At 36.6% G+C, this 20,092-nt stretch overlaps 1 protein-coding gene across 1 annotated transcript in view; it reads left to right on the top strand.

Annotated features, from left to right (window-relative positions):
* Window positions 1-20,092, top strand: part of CNTNAP2 (contactin associated protein 2) — a 1,485,958-nt gene that overhangs the window by 302,504 nt on the left and 1,163,362 nt on the right. The window contains exons 5-8 of the mRNA XM_055084701.1: window positions 1,974-2,177; window positions 6,830-7,014; window positions 13,005-13,148; window positions 16,847-17,111. Of these exons, the coding sequence (XP_054940676.1) occupies window positions 1,974-2,177; window positions 6,830-7,014; window positions 13,005-13,148; window positions 16,847-17,111 (798 nt within the window). The remainder of the gene's footprint in view (window positions 1-1,973; window positions 2,178-6,829; window positions 7,015-13,004; window positions 13,149-16,846; window positions 17,112-20,092) is intronic.

Here is a 20,092-nt window from a genome sequence, read left to right as displayed (position 1 = left end):
AGTCATTTCAACCAGCTGCTGGATTATAAATTCAACCTGGGATCCACTAATCAGATTCCACATTTTCTCTGTTTTATCTCTCATCACAGATGATAAAGATATTGCAATTGGAATTCAGCTGTGACAGTATAGATGATTAAGCTAAAATCTAATTGGCTTTGCAGTGTTAGCAGAAGCCAAAATTTAATGGCTGCTTTTTTTGCTCCATAGTAAATAAACCTCTGTGATTCACACTCTCAGAAGAGAATTCTGTTAAGAAAATTTTTATGACTATACGAAGTCTTATAGTAAATTATTGACTGTAAGAATTAAAACAAAATTCCAAGTTATATTTTTCTTTGTGAACGTTTTGGAATGTAACAATTCTCTGAACTGTTATTTAAAAACATAAATGTTTGCAGTGGTAGGATATTTTTAAATATTCAGAATCTATTGATGATTTGAAGGGAAAAGTTAGAGATATTCTAAGCAATATTTGAAATAACTGTATTCATATCAATTCACTTTATAGAATTAGTTAAAAGCAAAACTTATACTGGCAAGTACTGCACAGAAAGAGTGAATATACTGCAGGTACTGCACAGAAAGAGTGAATATGCTGCGGGTACTGCACAGAAAGAGTGAATATACCTATGGTAGCTCTGCTCCTCCACCTAGGCTGCCATGATGTAGCATGCTATTGTTACTGTTACCGGGACCCAAAGTATTCCGCATGCTGATTGAAGTAAACCAGTGCCAGAGAACTGGGACATGTAATGAGAAGATATTTCTCTGACAGGCTGTAAACTTGCTATTATTTTTCTCCAATGTCTCCCTGTGGATTCTTTGGCAAGACCTTACCCCAAACTGAGAGGCAGCTTCATCCTGGCTTATAATTCTAAGACAATTAGAACTGTCCAATTTGTCTAGATTCTCTACAATTTAATATTAAGGGCTAAAAGTATTTTCAATGATAAAGGTCTAATTATGGTAACTAAGCTTCTATTTGTACTTAAAATTTGTTCTGAATGATTACAGTTCATCGATGACCCATTCCATGGGTTGGCAACCCACTAACCAACAGTGTGTAATAAATAAAATCGTCTCATTTTCTATTTCTGGTGTGAATAAGTAGCAATTATTAAACTATTGCCCACAATCCCTTGTTTCTGAGCGTGGTGAAAAAATTGTTCACATTTCTTAAAAAGTTTATCTTTCATGTTTTCAATGAAATTCCCTAAAATCAAATTAGAACTACTCTTAGCATAATATAGGCTAGATACTTGTTCTTCTAATTATATATGGGTGAGGATGTCTTTGTTTAGTGTAGTGGAAAACATGGGCAACCCAATTCTCCATTCCAAAGGCAAGGGGCTAACAAGGAATTTGAGACAGACATGAGTCCTAGAAGCAAATGGTAAAAGCTTCTTAAAGTTCAGTTCACTCTATCTAGGCACTACCATAAAGTTAAGTGAAACTGTAGTAGAATATAAAAACCATTAGAAAAATGAGTATACCGTAAACCCTGCATTCCAAGATCCTTCATTGTTATGTCGTAGAAAAGAAAATTTGTGAGCAAAATATTGATATATATTTGAAATCATAAACAGCCTCATTTAAGAAGGAAAATAATAAAATCTCATAATATCTCAGGGATTAAAAATTTTACTTTTTTCAAGTAAACTCCAAACTTCTAAGTTAAAAATTTGAAGTGTGTAAGTCATTGATGGAATTTATGTTATTAGTATTACAATTTATATTGATAAAGTTTTCTGCGATCATTCTTTATGAGTACTTCCCATAAAATCCACTTCAGGACGCACAATCAACCAAAATAAGAAATAGAACAAGAACCCAGGGCTAAAGAGTTTTCAGGAAAAAACCACTTTTTTTCTCACTTATTCTGTGTAGACACCCACTGAAAGAAGATATACTTCACACTGGATGGCAACATACAATAATTAAACTAACTTACTATTTATTTCTTCTTTTAGGGGCTGATGTTATCAACTTTGATGGTCATGTTGTGTTACCATATAGATTCAGAAACAAGAAGATGAAAACACTGAAAGATGTCATTGCTTTGAAATTTAAAACCTCCGAAAGTGAAGGAGTAATCTTGCACGGGGAAGGACAGCAAGGGGATTATATTACTTTGGAACTGAAAAAAGCCAAGCTGGTCTTCAGTTTAAACCTAGGTATGTCCTGACTTTTGGCACCATTCTTTTCATTTATTAGTCTTCCCGTTAGTTAAATGCTAATGGTCTTTAATCCTTAAAATGTAAATTACAAAAAGAGTTCACATTATATTGTCAATCCAGTTTTGATTCATAGTGGTTGATATATATTGATATACTTATTCATTCAAAAATATGTATTAAACACCTGTACTCTGCAGGTACTATACGAGCATCTGGGATACAGGGGTGAAAAAATGGAGTTCTTTGAGTTCATGAAGTTTATGACACAGTGGAGGCATCAGACACTATATTATCTATTACTATTTTTATAAAACAACTAAATCCAAAGAAATGACTTCAGATAATGATGAGGAGTATGAAATCAATTAAATAGGTTAATATATAAAGGATAGTGCATAGGCAAGATGGGTCAACATTAGAATATGTAGTGAAGAAAGTCCTCCCTGAGAAGATATTCATGCTGAGATTTCAGTGATGACAAAAACAAGCCCTAAAAATATCTGAGAGAAGGTTAATTGAGAGGAGGGAATCACGAAAGACTAAGACCTGACATGCTCAAGGAACAGGAAAAGGCTGGTGTGGATATTTGTAATGAGTAAGTAGGATAAAAGGTGAAATCCAAACATTGAGGATTGTTGAAATACTGTAGTATCCTTTAGGGCGTGGTAAAAGGTTTAGATGTTATTTTAAGAACGGGAAGCTAGGGCTTCCCTGGTGGCACAGTGGTTGAGAGTCCGCCTGCCGATGCAGCGGACACGGGTTCGTGCCCCGGTCCGGGAGGATCCCACATGCCGCGGAGCGGCTGGGCCCGTGAGCCATGGCCGCTGAGCCTGCGCGTCCGGAGCCTGTGCTCCGCAACGGGAGAGGCCACAGCAGTGAGAGGCCCGCGTACCGCAAAAAAAAAAGGAATGGGAAGCTATTAGTAGGCTTTAAACTATAGCATCATGATCTTATTTTTTTTAATGTACTGAGACTTCTGTAAGAGAAAACACTTGCATCAACATGAGAGTCTGGTACAGTGAAGACACAGCACTGCTTGGTACAGTGAGAGACAGCGCTGCTTGCAGAAGGTGGCTATCAGTGGAGATGTAGAGAAATTGATCCACTTGGGAGATGATTCTGGTGGTAAGTTCAGTATCATTTGTAATGATTTGGATATGGAGTAAGAAAGAAAGATAATGTATAAGGGATAATTCCTAGGGTATGGCTTGAGTTCCAAGTGGACATTAGCACCATTATCAGAAATACAGAAAGCTTTATTTTCTCCACAGTGTTTCTTCTAATAGAGAAGTATTAGTTTCTTCCAACAGAGGAAGCCTAGAGGATCTGTTTGGATATGGTGCATTTTAGTTGCCTATTAGGCATCAAAGTTGAGATTTCAACTAGGGAGTTGCATGAGATTAACAGGAGAAGATGCTACATGGAGACTGAGGAGAAGTGGACAGTGGTTAGGAGGAAATACTAGTATTTGGCATCACAGAAACCAGGGAAGGACAAGAGGCGGTCTACTATGGTCTACTGTGTGAAATTCGCCTAAAATGTCACTTAAAGAAGAAGACAGAAAAGTGAGGTCACTGTTTGGCAACATTGTGGTTACTGTTAATTTATTCTCAGTGGAATAGAAAGGAAAGTAGTTTTATTGTCATCAGTTAAGAAAAGATGAAAGATGTGGGAATGAATATTTTAAATATTATCAACTAGAAATGAAGGAGTCAGAAATGATATGTTTACTGGAGAATGAGATGAAACTCAAAGGAGGAGTTATTGTTCTGTTTTGGGCTTTTGTTGTTGTTTTTAAGTGGACATTCCTAATACATGTTTGGTTGTTGATAATGTAGCTAAGGTTTACTTAAAGCTAAAGGGAAGATCCACAACACAGATACTGACATTCAAAGTTACAATTCATGCAAATCAACAGTACATTTATCCTCCTCTTGCTTGCCTAAAAATTTCAGGATTTATGCAAGAGTTGTTTGAAGGGCATCATATATTCTGTATTTTTTATGCTGCAGTGTTTTTAGAATTCTATAAAGATTTTATAATCTGTAAAGATTATAAAAGACTTTATAATCTTTATAGAATTATTTTATAATCTTTTAAAATTCACGTTAAATGCATCCCAATGGAAAGCTATAAAACTAAAAATTAGAACACAAAAGGAGATCCTGCCTATTACTTTCCTTATCAATATGGTTGTTCCAACATTGTTAAATATGGCTTGTGTCCCTTATATTAACCTTTATTACTTTGAAAATCAAAATTATACTAAAAATTAAAACTTCAGTTAGTTTTTTTGGTTGATAATACTTGCTATAGTGTCTACAAAGATTTATCTTTTATTATAAAACTTTTCACATTCAAAACCTCTGATAGAAATAATAATTTCTATAACAAAAAAGAAAATTATCCAAAAATGCTGATTATATAATTACACAAAAATATTTAAATTTTTATATTTAAAAATCATAAAATGTAAATGCCTGCCAAAACCTGGGAAAATGCAAATGTCAAATATAGAAGTTTAATGTCATTCATGAATAAAAATTCATTCCACTCTGTAATAATACCAAGATTTTAGGAGGAAAATATTGCCAAAAAATATAAGGAAAACTTGTAGAAGAAACATTATAAATAATCTATAAACACCAAATGCTCAAACGATCTATAAAAGAAATGTACAATAAAATAACAAGATTCCAATTTTTTCAAATAAATAAATTTTTAAAATGATAGTATCTGAGTTGGTGAGTTATGTGACAAAAAGGATTCTTTGTACTGTTGCTGAAAATATTTCAGGAAAACAATTTGATAATATATCTTCATATATTTTAAATTCTTTATATATTTTGGTCCAATAATCATAAAGAAATAATAAGAAATAACTCTATCTTTAGTGATGGAAATGAGTGATTAATGTTTTACATATTAATTCTTTATAATATTCTCTATTTGTAATATTAAACATGTATTCATGCATTACCTGGGAGAAAAATATCCCTAAATAGTTTTTGAAAAAAAGGTTCAGTAGAAGCTAAGATCTCCTTCTTAGGAAGGAGTTGGGGGAAGAGAAACCAGAAAACCAAACATAAGTGCTTTTTAAAAACATGCCCGCTCACACACACGCACGCACGCACACTCAGAGCAATTGGACCATATCCAAAGGAGTTTATTTTTTCAAACCTTTCTCCTGTTTTTTTAAAAAAAGTGATACGTATAGAGTAGCCTTTAAAAGCTGCTGGGGCTTGTAAGAGTGTGACATTACTGTTCTGAAACAAGAACTGATCATATGGCCTCACAACAAAGATAATTACCATGTCATTGGAAAGCAGTTTGCGAAGAGTTTTATTGACTAGAATTTATGACAGCCATGGAAACACATCCACTCAAATATCCGCTGTCACTCTTTAATGCTGTTACCTAAATATCAGGCATGTGAGTTGCTACTTAGTCTTCTAGTCTAAATATTTAAAGTAATGAAACTGAATGCAGTCTTTCACTTAAATTTATTCTTTCTTTTCTTTCTCCCTGTCCCACTGCCAATGTACATACACAATCATAACCACAATACAGGGCAACATTTGATTTCATCACCAAAAGGAAAGAAATTTCATCTAGGAAATCCACAGAAAATGTCAGGTATAGGCATGATAGCATCCTAAATGTGAAAAAATGAAAATAATTTAATTCTTCAGTCAATTGTGTGTTTCTCTGATTTCTATTATGCTATTTATTCTGAAGCAATATTGTATTTTTATAGCATTTAGCTTTGCCTGACCATCAAAAGCAATGCTTGATTAGACAAAATAAAAAATGGTAAAAAATATATAAACAGCAACCAGAGATGACCTTAGTAAACATTTCAGATTCTCACAACCTTCCACTCTCATTTATAGTCTTGTTGCTATGGAGATCTTATTTCAAAACTGGATTAATGCTGCATATATAATTTTGCAGTTTTTAATTTTAAAGTAAAACTTGAGTAAACTTTCCGTGACATTAAATATTATACTGATTATGGCTTTTGGAATCAGAAAAAAAAAAGAAAAACTGAAAATTGTCATGCCGTGTTTTCTTGACCAAAAATAATAATAATAACAACAATAATAATAAAAAATTAACAGGTAACATTTAATGTATGTTCACTATACGTCAGGAAGTGTGTAAGTTCTTTGCTTGTACTAATTAATTTAATCCTTACAGCAACCTTGTAAAGCAGGTACTATTATTCTTCCCTTTTTACATGTGAGGAAAGAGAGGCCCAGAGAACTGTCAACTTGGCCAGGATCATGGAGCAAGCCAGTGGTGGAACCAACATCAGAATCCAGGCGCTCTGGTCCCAGAGCCCATGGGGCACTGACTATAAAGAATCTACCAAATTTAGCAGAATTCATGGCACAGTCATTGAAAAAAAAAAAAAAAAAAAGCTCATGTTTTTTTAAGGGAGCAGACTTTTTTCCATCTTTAATAGCTTTTATGTAGTTTGAACATACAACTGTTTTTAAGTGTAGTTACATGTTGGTTTTCCCATGTTAACTTCAATAGACAGAGCTTTAGAGAAACGTCCACCCTTGGTATTGTAGATGAAAGGTCTACTTTGACACAGAGTTGTGATGGCTTTGCCTTCTTTCTTTTCCACTCACGTGACTCAGGAAGCAACCAGCTCGGCCCCATCTATGGCCACACGTCCGTGATGACAGGAAGTCTGCTGGATGATCACCACTGGCACTCTGTGGTCATTGAGCGCCAGGGCCGGAGCATCAACCTCACCCTGGACAGAAGCACGCAGCACTTCCGCACCAATGGGGAGTTCGACTACCTGGATTTGGACTACGAGGTAAATCTGAGGATGTATAAGTTGTAATGCATCGAGTGGCTGCCTCAGTTTCCTACTGTCTTGTTGTATTATTGTTAATCATATACCTTCCTATACCATTTTCATTTTATCCTCCAAAGAAAACTTAACTTACAACTTCACAACCTAATCTGTTAATATGTCATTTTATTTATTTCTAAATTATTCATAATGCATTCTTAAAACATTTTTTAAAACTTGGTACCAAAATAACATACTGATATACTTAAAGAGAAGGACCATTTATCATGTTATCATGGCCATTTAACAAAACCACAGTAAATTTAAGTTGTAATCTTTTCTTTGGTAGTTAATTATAACATAAATCTCCTGTTCTTGATGATGTACAGTATAGTATGTACATAGGATTGTCTAATATTTATTACAAAATATTGAATAAGAAATCCTGAGTTCTGGTATATGTTAAGTCATTTATACATTCCTGTCGGTAGATAGTTCTTTTGACAAGTTCTGTTTTCTCAGATATCACTGTCATAAAAGAAATAAAAATATAGAATATTTTAAAGACTGTCTATAAATAAAATTTTTTTTTTACCTTCCAAACGATCAAAGATTAAAAAATAATCACTGAGCATATTGGTGCAGTAAAAAATATATATTCTCATAATATACTGGTAGGCATATCAAGTTTTTACATTATTTGGAGAGCAGTTCAACCTTAAAATGTCCATCAAAAATGTTAATCATAGGGCTTCCCTGGTGGCGCGTGGTTGAGAGTCCGCCTGCCGATGCAGGGGACACGGGTTCGTGCCCCGGTCCGGGAAGATCCCACATGCCGCGGAGCGGCTGGGCCCGTGAGCCATGGCCGCTGGGCCTGCGCGCCCGGAGCCTGTGCTCCGCAACGGGAGAGGCCACAACGGTGAGAGGCCCGCGTACCGCCAAAAAAAAAAAAAAAAAAAGTTAATCATAAATAGGGATAAAAGTTCTGTAAGAAAGAAGATGTTCATCACTGGGGCACCCCTATGAGTTTGCTGTGCCATCTCCATGTGCCTTGGCCCCCAGTTTTGAAATTGCAGATATATACATATATATATGTTACTGGTATCCGTATATAAATCTTTTAGAACATAGAATGTGCTTACCATAAAGTAGTAAGTGAAAAAGTCAGGATTTACAACTATGTTATTTTCTTTATATGTTTAAATAGTTTCTAAATTTTCTGTAATATAAATACATTACATATCTTTCTAAATAGAAATTTAGAATAGAATATGCCATATAAACTTTGATATAGAGACTTTATTAACATTAAAATAAATCTAAGGTTATCAGGAAATAATTACTCCTCCAAACATCTCTTTAAAGTAAAAATGATTGCTGAAAGGGAAAGAATGTGAAAATCCCCAAAATTTCTATCTTCTATAAATTAATATGAATCTTGACTTATGTGGCGTTATCTCCTACTGTAGGAGAGAATTTAAAGATGAATTATTCATTCTCCATTAATAAACTCTGAAGTACCATAGAAGAGGTGAGAAATCCTGGAACATTAGTAATGGGCAAAGCACAATTCCAATTTTCAAAAAACAGAATTAAAAATTGGGGGTTATAGACCCTTTGAGTTTGCGATGAAATCTATGAATATTCATGCACACACAATGCTTTCTACGGGGTCAGCAGTTTCATCGACACTTCGAAGCCCCTCTAGACAGAATACCATGTTTGAGAACCTCACCTATAGACTAAAATGCCTGAGACCTATTTGTTAGAGAGACACAGGAAAAAAATTTTAATTTACTAGAAAGAATCAGGAGAGACTCAACATATTTCTCTTTGTAGAGCTACTACCTGATTACTTCCCTCAGATCCTGCAGTTATTGGCAAAAGCTGCAATGAAAATGGTTGGGCCTACCTTTATATCTCGACATGTTTACCTGAATATAAAGGGATTCTCTTGGCTTATTTGTTTAAAGAAAATTAGGGACTAGAGTAGAATCGGTCTCTCAGTGTTTTTGCACACGTCTCCTTGCACGAAAGGGCTCATTATGACTAACAAAAGACACACCTATTGCTCAGGAAATTGCAAGGATTTTAGTAGCTCTGTGCCAGGAACTGGGAACAAAAAGACCAAAAATATTTATTATACTACACCATTATTCAATATTTCCATCATGTAGACAAAATAAACATAAATAACCTCAAGAGCATACATGATAGGAAAATGTAGACATGAGTTCTGAGTAGTTATTAATTTTTTGTTTAATGTAATGTATTGAATTTAAAGCTTATATAATTTAATTTTTAACAATGACTCTAACAATCAGTTCTCATGAGCCAGTATTGGCAGCATCCAGCACACCGCTGCCAGCGGTTAATTAAATAATACCTAGCCTCATTCCCGGGGATATATTGATACATCATGAAAGAAGCAATAGAAGACAAGTTTGTTCCTTTGACATAACTCAGTTTGGGCATTTCTGTGGGGGAGAAGCCTTAACCGTTCACCTCACTGACCTCTCTGTAGCCTTTTAAAAGTGAGCCAGTCACCGCTGCAGTCAAGCTGTAGCTACATGGTGACCTGAGAAGCGTGCAAGGGTGTACAGAGGCAGTTCACTTCATTCTTCCTCCTCCAGCCAGTGACAACACAGCGCAGGACAGCAGACTGGTGTTTGTCCCGGCTTCTCTCCCTTCTTTATCCAAATGCCAAGATACATCCACTTTGGACGTTATGCCCTTGCCTTTGCCATACGGCTCTGCTTGGAAAGTAGAAGAATGCCTCCCCCTTGTCCATTGCAGAACTGGGCTAGGATTTTAGAAACCGGTTGGGATTTTGTAGAGAATCAACTGCATGAGCTCAAATTGGAGCCAGAATCCTGGGTTTGAATCCCTTTTTGCCCCTAACTGATTGTGTGACAGTGGTGAAAGCACATTCCCTTTCTATAAAGTGAATATAATAGCACATTGCTCATAGGGTTATGTGAGGAGACAACAGGAAGTAATAGAAATCACCACATACATCAGTTATAATTAATAAGACTGAACATAACAGATACATGTTTACTCCTTTCACATAAAAGGAGCCTGCAGGCAGGTAGCCCTGGGCCCAAATGGCAGCATCATGGTCATCAAGAGCACAGTCTGCTTTTATCTACTGCTACCCCACCCCCTCTGCAAATCACTCCAAGATGGTCACTCACGTTCCATTTTGCATTCCAGACAGTGCGAAGGAAGGGAGTGAAGAAGCCTGTGCCCCCCGCCCCCATCCCTTTAATTATAGTTCCTGGAGTCACACACAACCCTTCCACTTAAATCTCATGAAACCAAAACTTGTTCAAAGAGGTTGGTAATGCCATGTATTGTCTGGGGAGCATGTGCCTAGCTGAAAAGCAATGCTTTTTTCTTAAAGAAGCGGGGGAGAAAGGACACTCAGCGGTATCTAGCAGTCTCTGCCACCCTTTGGAAACTCTTGGTAGCTAACACAAAGGTCAGTGCAATTCTTTTTTAGAGTCAACATTGTCATTGAATGGCAGTGCCATTCATAAGGCAAACTTGTGTGATCATCGCAATATCAGATTATTAATCTAACAAATGCAACAGTTTTTTTACCATGAGAATGATTACAATATCAGAACGTGTTTCCTTTTATTGATGAGAATACATAACAAGAAACAAGTAGTGAGCACCTAATATCAAATGATGAGTTACATTAGGAATTGGGATTTGAACCCACATCTCTTAATTGTAAGGAATCTGGTAAACTGAGCCTGTGATGCTTCACCAGGGTACCTTCTATAAGGTAGAACATGAGCCAAGGGTTGTCGAAAACAGAGAAACCGTAAGGAGTGTGTCAATCATCATCCGGAAGGAAAATGAGAGTCCCCCCATAAAGAAACTACGCACACAGAGAAGGAATAAAACAATACTTTTAACTAGCATTTAGTAATATTATTCAAAATGTGATGCTGCATGTCATTAAGCCTGGAAGATTTTATTACTGGAGCAGAAATTGATAAAATGAATTTTAGATGGGAAATACAACACTCCATTAAAGTATCATTAATTCTTACCTTTGTTATTAATTACATGTATATAGCACCGAATAAGTTCAGTTCAATGCCACTTGAAAATATTTCCCTAATCTATTTTAGAATGCTCTCTATTATTCATTTTGTAGTTTCCTTATTATTTTTTATGTATTCTTAGTTTTTCTCTTTTCTTCCCATGTTTAAAATCTAAGGTAAATGATATATATACAGCTAACTGGTATTAATACATTTAATTTTATTTTAAGTGAGGTTTTTTGGTTTTGTATACTGTCTCAAAACCATCATTAATTTGTGCTTTTTCCTTAAAACCAGTTAAGTGTTTAAAATGCATATACACATTACTATATATAAAATAGATAGGGCGGGCTTCCCTGGTGGCTCAGTGGTTGAGGGTCCGCCTGCCGATGCAGGGGACACGGGTTCGTGCCCCGGTCCAGGAAGATCCCACATGCCGCGGAGCGGCTGGGCCCGTGAGCCATGGCCGCTGAGCCTGCGCGTCCAGAGCCTGTGCTCCGCAACGGGAAAAAAAAAGATAAACAACAAGGACCTACTCTGGAGCACAGAGAACTATATTCTATATCTTGTAATAACCAATAATGGAAAAGAACCTGAGAAAGAATATATATATGTGTATAACTAAATCACTTTGCTATACACCTGAAACTAACAACGTTGTACATTAAAAATTAAAAAATGGGGCTTCCCTGGTGGCGCAGTGGTTGCGCGTCCGCCTGCCGATGCAGGGGAACCGGGTTCGTGCCCCGGTCTGGGAGGATCCCGCATGCCGCGGAGCGGCTGGGCCCGTGAGCCATGAACGCTGAGCCTGCGCGTCCGGAGCCTGTGCCCCGCAACGGGAGAGGCCACAGCAGAGGGAGGCCTGCATACCACAAAAAAAATAAAAAATAAAAAAAAATAAAAATGCCAAAACATAAATAACAGAAGCATAATTTGTGTCTTCTAAAACCCAAAGATCTCTGCTTTATATATAAAATATGAAGTCTTGACATTGAAATGTCTTTCATTTTCAAAACTTTGTAAGAAAAATTGGTAATTTAATAATAATTAAGATAAATATATCTGGATTATATATCTTGATATTACAGCTATGATTAATAGATTCACTCACTACTAATTATTAGCAGTAAATGTCATTGGCAATACATAATTAAGTATAATTTTGTATTATATGAAATTGATAGTACTATAATTTGATCAAAAATATGTAGAAAAAGATATACTCTCTTTTTATAGGCAATGATTGCTTAAGAATCACAGGAAGGAGCACTGACCTTATTCCTTAGGACCTAGGAGACCTATAATATCTTTAAACCTGTACTTCTCAAATTATAGCCCCCAGATCTGAAGATGTTCCTAATCAATGTTGCAGTTAGACTTTTGGAACTATTTTCTGCATTCACAATAAGACCAATGAATTTTTTACTCTAATGGGAATTAGACTATAATGTCTAAATAGGCTGAATACAGTTTTCCTTGCTTTTGGCTGAAGTTTTATAAACTTAATATATTAATGCTGGTTATTTCATAATGGCTAGAAGCATTTATTGATAGCATGTCTTTGAATGATAAGCATAAAAATGTATTCTTAATATTACTTAATAAAAGATATCTGCTGTGTAAAATATTTTAAAACAGTCCCAGGAAAATTGATAAACAGTCTTCTGTGTATTAAAATGCTAGGAGTTGTTGCTATTTTCTTGTTCAAGTTATAATCTAATTTTCAGAATTAATGACAATTAGCATATACTTCAATAACAACATAATTTAATATGCAACAGACTTTGGAGGCAGAAAAAAATGTCTGTATATATTGGTCGAGGTAAAGATAACTGACCTTGGATCTATCAGTAGTTTTGTCTAATTTATTGTAAATGTTTTGTTTTGTTTTGTTTTGTTTTAAGTCGAATACAGTGTGAATGTTGACATTTTGTCTTTTTTTTTCCAAAGATAACCTTTGGAGGCATACCTTTCTCCGGTAAGCCAAGTTCCAGCAGTAGAAAGAATTTCAAAGGCTGCATGGAAAACATTAACTACAATGGCATCAACATAACTGATCTCGCAAGAAGGAAGAAACTAGAACCCTCAAATGTGGTAAGGTTTTTCACCCCCAAAATATTGGTTCATAGAAAAATCAAAGAAATTTTATTGTGTCTGGACTGTTAATAAACAACAGCATCATAGCATTTATCATCAGGCTTGTGGTGAGTTCAACCATATAAAACTAACTTTAGAGTTACCTGAAGATATGGAGATATTGAATTTACTCTGAGAATAGATACCAGTTTTTGAGTTAAATTAACCAGAAATAGATAATAAGTTTGATTCAGATGGGGCCCAGAATTTCAGCCCCAGTGTTTCTGGATTCCCCATGGCAGAGGAACAGGCATGCCTCATCGCAGCTGTTCAGCAGCCCTTAAATCGGCAGCCTCATGTTTCCAAATGTCACATCGTCTATAGCTCTGCATTTCTTGATTATGATGTAATTCAATATTTTAAAAGTTTTAAAACCAGGAACTTTGTTATATTTACTTCCATGTTTCCAAAGTTAATTCACTCACATATGTAAAGAAATACGCTTCATGTCAAAGCTAAACATACCAAATATTATGCAATTAGGGCTTCCCTGGTGGTGCAGTGGTTGCGCGTCCGCCTGCCGATGCAGGGGAACTGGGTTCGCGCCCCGGTCCGGGAGGATCCCACATGCCGCGGAGCAGCTGGGCCCGTGAGCCATGGCCGCTGAGCCTGTGCGTCCGGAGCCTGTGCTCCGCAACGGGAAAGGCCACAGCAGAGGAAGGCCCGCATAACGCAAAAAAAAAAAAAAAAAAAGCTAAACATACCAAATATTATGCAATTAAATAAAGATTGATTAGATTGCATAGTGAAATCTGTGACCCAGAAGCTCTCAGTGGTCTTCTCTGACTCTGGTGTGAGTGTTTCCAGGTTGAACTATTTCAAGAAGGAGAGTAGAAATCAAAGAACGTGCTAGCACACTTGCGTTCCCACGACACCATATAGGATCACTACAAGATATAAACTTAAATATCTGGTATGTGAGTTCCTTATGGCTCTGCAAGAGCAGGAGTTTCTTTAATCCCAAAATGTAATTGAGAAGAGCCTGGGAATCCAGAGATCCATATATTTGGGAGCCTGTGGGAGTGGATAATATAATGAGTATTTGTGTTATGCTCTAAAAGACTCTGGTCTTGTTACCCCAGACTTGAGTTTAGGGTTTTCATAAAATGATTGGACAAATGGAAATGCTGAATGAATAACCAAGAGTTCAGGTTGGATATAAGAAACTATAAAATAATAATTTAATGCAAAATTTTTCTTTACTAATTATCTTCCTTAAAAATAATGATGAATTTATAATAATAGTTAAAAATTGAACTTTGGTGAAATTTTCTCATAAGATATATTGACTGTAGAGAAAAAATAATATTAGCTCCATGTACAGGCAAAAGGCACTGTACAAGACCTGTTACATTTATGGTAATCTAAGAACAATACTACAAGGGAGATATTGTCATAAACATTTTGTAGATGAAAACTGAGATTTAAACTGGAAAAATAACTTTCCAATAAACATAGATTGTGGATTCACAGCGTCCGACCCCTGAGGTCATGGTCTCTTTCCATGCCGTGTTATTTCTTATCTAGAGCAGTATTTATACATAGGCTATTTTAAGTTTTGGATAAAATGGCATCAGAGTCCTTTTGTTTCCTCAGAAATTGTTACTTAAGATAGAAGGGTACAGAATCCAAATCATCATAATACCTTTTCCATTATTTACACCTTTAAGAAGTAAAGTGTTATTTCTGCCCAAACCTCCCAGGTGGTCCTCAAATGTATTAATTAGGTACCCAAACTACAGAGAATTGCACTCCGGAGACTCATTCCAAAATCAGCTTTAACCACAAAATATATATTGTGCTTATAAATGCCATTTTAACTTGAATAACAAAGACATTTAGAAAAGCATGAATTATCTATAATTATGTTTGTTAGAATAGAATGAGCAGGCATAAAAAAGGCTTTTAAACAAAAATATACCTATGTATTAAAAGTTTAGGCAGTATAGAGGCAAGTTGGATATTTGCAAGCAGCTCTACAAAGGCAACTATTTACGCCGGAAATTTGCTTTCAAAGATGTCAGGTGCTGATAGTTCAGTGGAATTGACTCAGCACTCATCCTGCATCACTCTCTATATACACACCCATTTCCTCATTATACGGTGGATCCAGAGTCAGCACCATTACTCAGAAAATACCTTTAACTTTGCGGGGAGACAGTGCCCACAGCACAGGCATGCAGTCATTTATGACATCTCAGTTATTATGCACAACCAGTTCTTTTCATCGGGAAAAGTAAGCATTTAAAAATAATCATCTGTGAAGTCACAGCACAAATTTAATTTGAATATTAATTCAGAGAGACAGCCTAGCTTAATGTACTCAAGTGGAAGAGTTATGCATCTAGGGACAAATATGCGGTGTTGTTAAACAAACAAACAAAAAATGAAGTGAAAATGTCTCCACATCATATTCTTCAAGATATGGTGGGTTAAAAAAAGATGGAAGAATATGGAGATTTTCATATCTTTAAAAGGAAGGTACTTAGACACTAGAATATAAAATTCAATGTATTTGAATAATAAATCAAATTTCCTTGTACCAAATAGAGGGAGTGTGAATGGGGAAGGAGGAAGCTTTAATTACTGCAAGTTTTCTTTTCCTTTTGTACATTCATGTCACTGTTTCCACAAACATTAATGTGTTATATATGCACACTTCATGGGAATTTATTTATTTAATTAATTAATTTATTTATTTATCTTATTTTTGGCTGCGTTGGGTCTTCGTTGCTGCACACAGGCTTTTCTCTAGTTGCGGCGAGCGGGGGGCTACTCTGCATTGCAGTGCGTGGGCTTCTCATTGCGGTGGCTTCTCTTGTTGCGGAGCACGGGCTGTAGGCGCACGGGCTTCAGTAGTTGTGGCTCGCAGGCTCTAGAGCGCAGGCTCAGTAGTTGTGGTGCACGGGCTCAGTTGCCCTGCAGCATGTGGGATCTTCCCGGACCGGGGCTCGAACCCGTGTACCCTGCATTGGCAGGCGGATTCTTAACCACCTTGCCACCAGGGAAGTCCCACATGGGAATTTAAATGAGATTTTTGAGTTGAATAACAAAATAATCTGAGATAATCACAATCATATTGATGCTAAATAGTTAATATTAATTCATATATATTAGGTGTTGAGATAAAAGCCAAGAGTATTTGCCCCATAATAGTTTAATAAATAGCAACCGAATGATCATAGTTCCCACTGAGACCAGATTTATATATTAATAAACATTTGACCAAGGCCATCCAAAAGAGGACAAAGGCATTCCCTCCCGGGCTGATGCAGCATCAGTAGTGGGGGAGGGAAAAGCAGCTCTTTGCTGTCTTCAGAAGGTCCAGTGGTCCACACCCAAGCCCACCACACAGGGACACATCCATTCCATAGTCAGCCCATCACATCAGGCTGTCAGTCTCTCAATTCCATGATGGATGGTGCTTGTATGAATCCCTCAACTTGATAGCCAACTGCCGTACACTGTTAGCTGTAGCAGGAAGGACATGCCGAGGTGTCCAGTTGCTGCATCCGTGTCACACTGCGGCACATGAGAATTTCACACAGGCTCAAGTTCTGCTTTGAAATTTGTAAAACTGTCGCTTTGTCTACTGTCTTCCATGGATTCTTATTTTATTCTACATTTTCCTTAAAGCATGCCCTTCTGTTTTCCAGGGAAATTTGAGTTTCGCATGCGTGGAGCCCTACACGGTACCTGTCTTTTTCAATGCTACCAGTTACCTGGAGGTGCCTGGACGGCTTCACCAGGACCTGTTTTCGGTTAGTTTCCAGTTCAGGACTTGGAACCCCAATGGTCTCCTGCTTTTCAGTCATTTTGCGGATAAATTGGGCAACGTGGAGATTGACCTCACTGACAGCAAAGTCAGCGTTCACATCAACATCACGCAGACCAAGATGAGCCAGATAGATATTTCCTCAGGTCAGTGAAATCTATTCAATGTTCGCTCCTGAAACTGCTATCGTGATTTCCACAGCTAAAGTTCTGTTGTTGCTGCGTTGGTGTCACCTGCTCGTGATTATGTTTGGAATCAGACTTTTGAGGTACTCTCTTAGCTGCCCTGAGGGCGGACTGAATGAGGGAAACAGAACCTTGCTGAGATGGTGAGGGTGGGCAAGGAGGAAAGTTGGTTGAGAATGTCTCAGAGGACTGAAATCTTCCATTTTATTTTTGCAGATGCTAGTTCATTTTGAATAGAGCAGTGGATACTCCTCTAAGTTAATGTTATATGTTTAAAAACAAAGAATGTTTATTTGATTAACGTAAGAAAGAGTAGTTTATCTTTTGACTTTATGGGCATTCAAATACCTTTTACTATTAGTAATAAGACTGTATTGATTTATTTATGACTTTAAAGGTATATTCTACTGCTTGAATCAAAAGCTCAAAGTGATCTCGCTAAATTTGTACAACGTGTCAGAAAAAAAGGGGGGGGTGAGTACAAAGAGGAATGACAAGAGATATGTATCGACTGAGGGCAGACTGGCCTGGCTAAGCGAGTAATTTTTAAACTTGACAGGGTAGTGGTGTGATAAACTGAGACTTAGGTAATACTGTTGTTATTTGAACAAACTTGGCGACCTTGGAATATTCCTTGATGGTGATGATGCAAAGAAAACTGAGATTGCAAAGTGAGATGTAATGTATGTGAGATGTGAGAATAATGTATGATATGGGGCTGATAAATAATTTAAAAAATCACCAAATTTCTCTAGATGTTTCTTGCAATAGGTGTTTTAAGTAAGTACTTATTTTAAGTAAAGAACTATTTAGAAATGGAAGACAGGGCTTCCCTGGTGGCGCAGTGGTTGAGAGTCCGCCTGCCGATGCAGGGGACGCGGGTTCGTGCCCCGGTCCGGGAAGATCCCACGTGCCGCGAGGCGGCTGGGCCCGTGAGCCATGGCCGCTGGGCCTGCGCGTCCGGAGCCTGTGCTCCGCAACGGGAGAGGCCACAACAGTAAGAGGCCCGAGTACCGCAAAAAAAAAAAGAAAAAAAGAAAAAAAAAAGAAATGGAAGACAGAAGGAAAGAGAATGTTTCCTGAGCCCCTTACAGATGTACCAAATACTGAGAGAGGAAGTTCATAACAGAAGGCTCAACTGTGTGACTGTGGACTCTGATTTCTAAATATTCCATATTCACTCGTGACACCATACGCACACACCTGACACAGTTGCTAACATGTTGTATGATTTGGTCCATCTCATTTCTCTTCTATCAGCTCCTTGAAGGCAGAGGCCACGCCCCTGCATATAGAGCAGCACATGTAACATAAGAGTTGCGCCAGGAATGTTTGAATTCAGCACTGTGGCTCCTTGAACACAGAATATCTCCTGCTCAAGGATAGGTGTCTTTTCATACAATAGGCTGTGTGTTTCTGTATGGCCTGGCTTTGTGGACTATTACTGAAAAGGACTCAAGGGAGACAGGAGCCATTATGTCACAGATGTCTCTGAATTATAGAAATCAAAAGCTATTGTGAAATACCTAGATGTTTACTTTTTCTGTTCTTATGTTGTTAGTTTTGCTTTTTCCCTGAATGTTCAGAGTCAAAATGATTGATCACCATATTTTATCACTACTTCCCAGTATAAATCCACCTGGAGAGATTTACAGCAAATAGAAATTATCTGGAGAGACCAGAATAACATGTAAAACAAATATACATACAAATATTTACCACAGTTGAGAAATTCCCCAGTAGATTTTGTTATGTTTAATGATTCTTTTCTAATGCTTAAACACATAAAAATATAAGGATGAAGGCCTCCCTCCTGGCATTCACTGAGCAAACCCGACCTCTTGGTGGTTTTCCACATAACAGGAACCATTATAATTAAAAGAATAGTATCTTAAACATAGTGATTAATAGACATTTACTAATTTAATTTGGTCTAATTTAGGACTCCCAGATACTCTCATCTATTTTAAACTGTGTTTATTAAAATATAAAAGAAAGAACAAAGGAATCCAATATGCAATAACTAATTTACCTTAATAGATTTGCTTAAATATGATAAAAGTAGACTTCAGACGTTTTTGTCAATTTAGCTAAGAATCGGTACAAATTAAGGAGAACAGATGTGAAATCCAAAATTTTATATAGTCTCACTCTTATATAGTCCAAAGAAAATATTTATGTTTCAAAGATTTCCATTTTTTCCCATACCTGGAGGACACTAATATTTGGTTTAACAAAGGGAAATCGTTCTGTATTATATATACCCTATTCATTTATTGTTGAAGTATAGTTGATTTACAATACTGTGTTAGCTTCAGGTGTACAAGAAAGTGATTCAAATATAGATTCTTTTTTAGATTCTTTTCCCATTACAGGTTGTTACAAGATATTGGATATAGTTCCCTGTGCTATACAGTTAATCCTTACTGTTTAACTATTTTATATGTAGTATTGTGTGTCTGTTAATCCCATACTCCTAATTTATCCCTCCCCTCCCTTTCCCTTTTGGTAACCATAATTTTATTTTGTATGTCTGTGAGTCTATTTCTTTTTGGTGAATAAGTTCATTTGTATTATTTTTTAGATTCCACATATAAGTGATATCATATGATATTTGCCTTTTCTCTGACTTACTTCACTTAGTATGATCATCTCTAGGTTCATCCATGTTGCTGCAAATGGCATCATTTCATTCTCTTTTATGAATGAGTAATATTCCATTTTATATATGTACCACATCTTCTTTATCCATTCATCTGTCAGTGGACACTTAGGTTGCTTCCATGTCTTAGCTATTTTAAATAGTGCTGCAATGAACATTGGGGTGCATGTATCTTTTGGAATTAGATTTTTTGTCTTTTCCGGATAAATGCCCAGAAGTGGGATTGCTGGATCATATTGTACTTCAAATTTTAGTTTTTTAAGGAACCTCCAAGACTGTT

The sequence above is a fragment of the Physeter macrocephalus genome, chromosome 5, assembly GCF_002837175.3.
Source record: "Physeter macrocephalus isolate SW-GA chromosome 5, ASM283717v5, whole genome shotgun sequence".
Classification (NCBI taxonomy): Eukaryota; Metazoa; Chordata; class Mammalia; order Artiodactyla; family Physeteridae; genus Physeter; species Physeter macrocephalus.
This window is presented reverse-complemented; position numbering and strand designations above follow the sequence as displayed.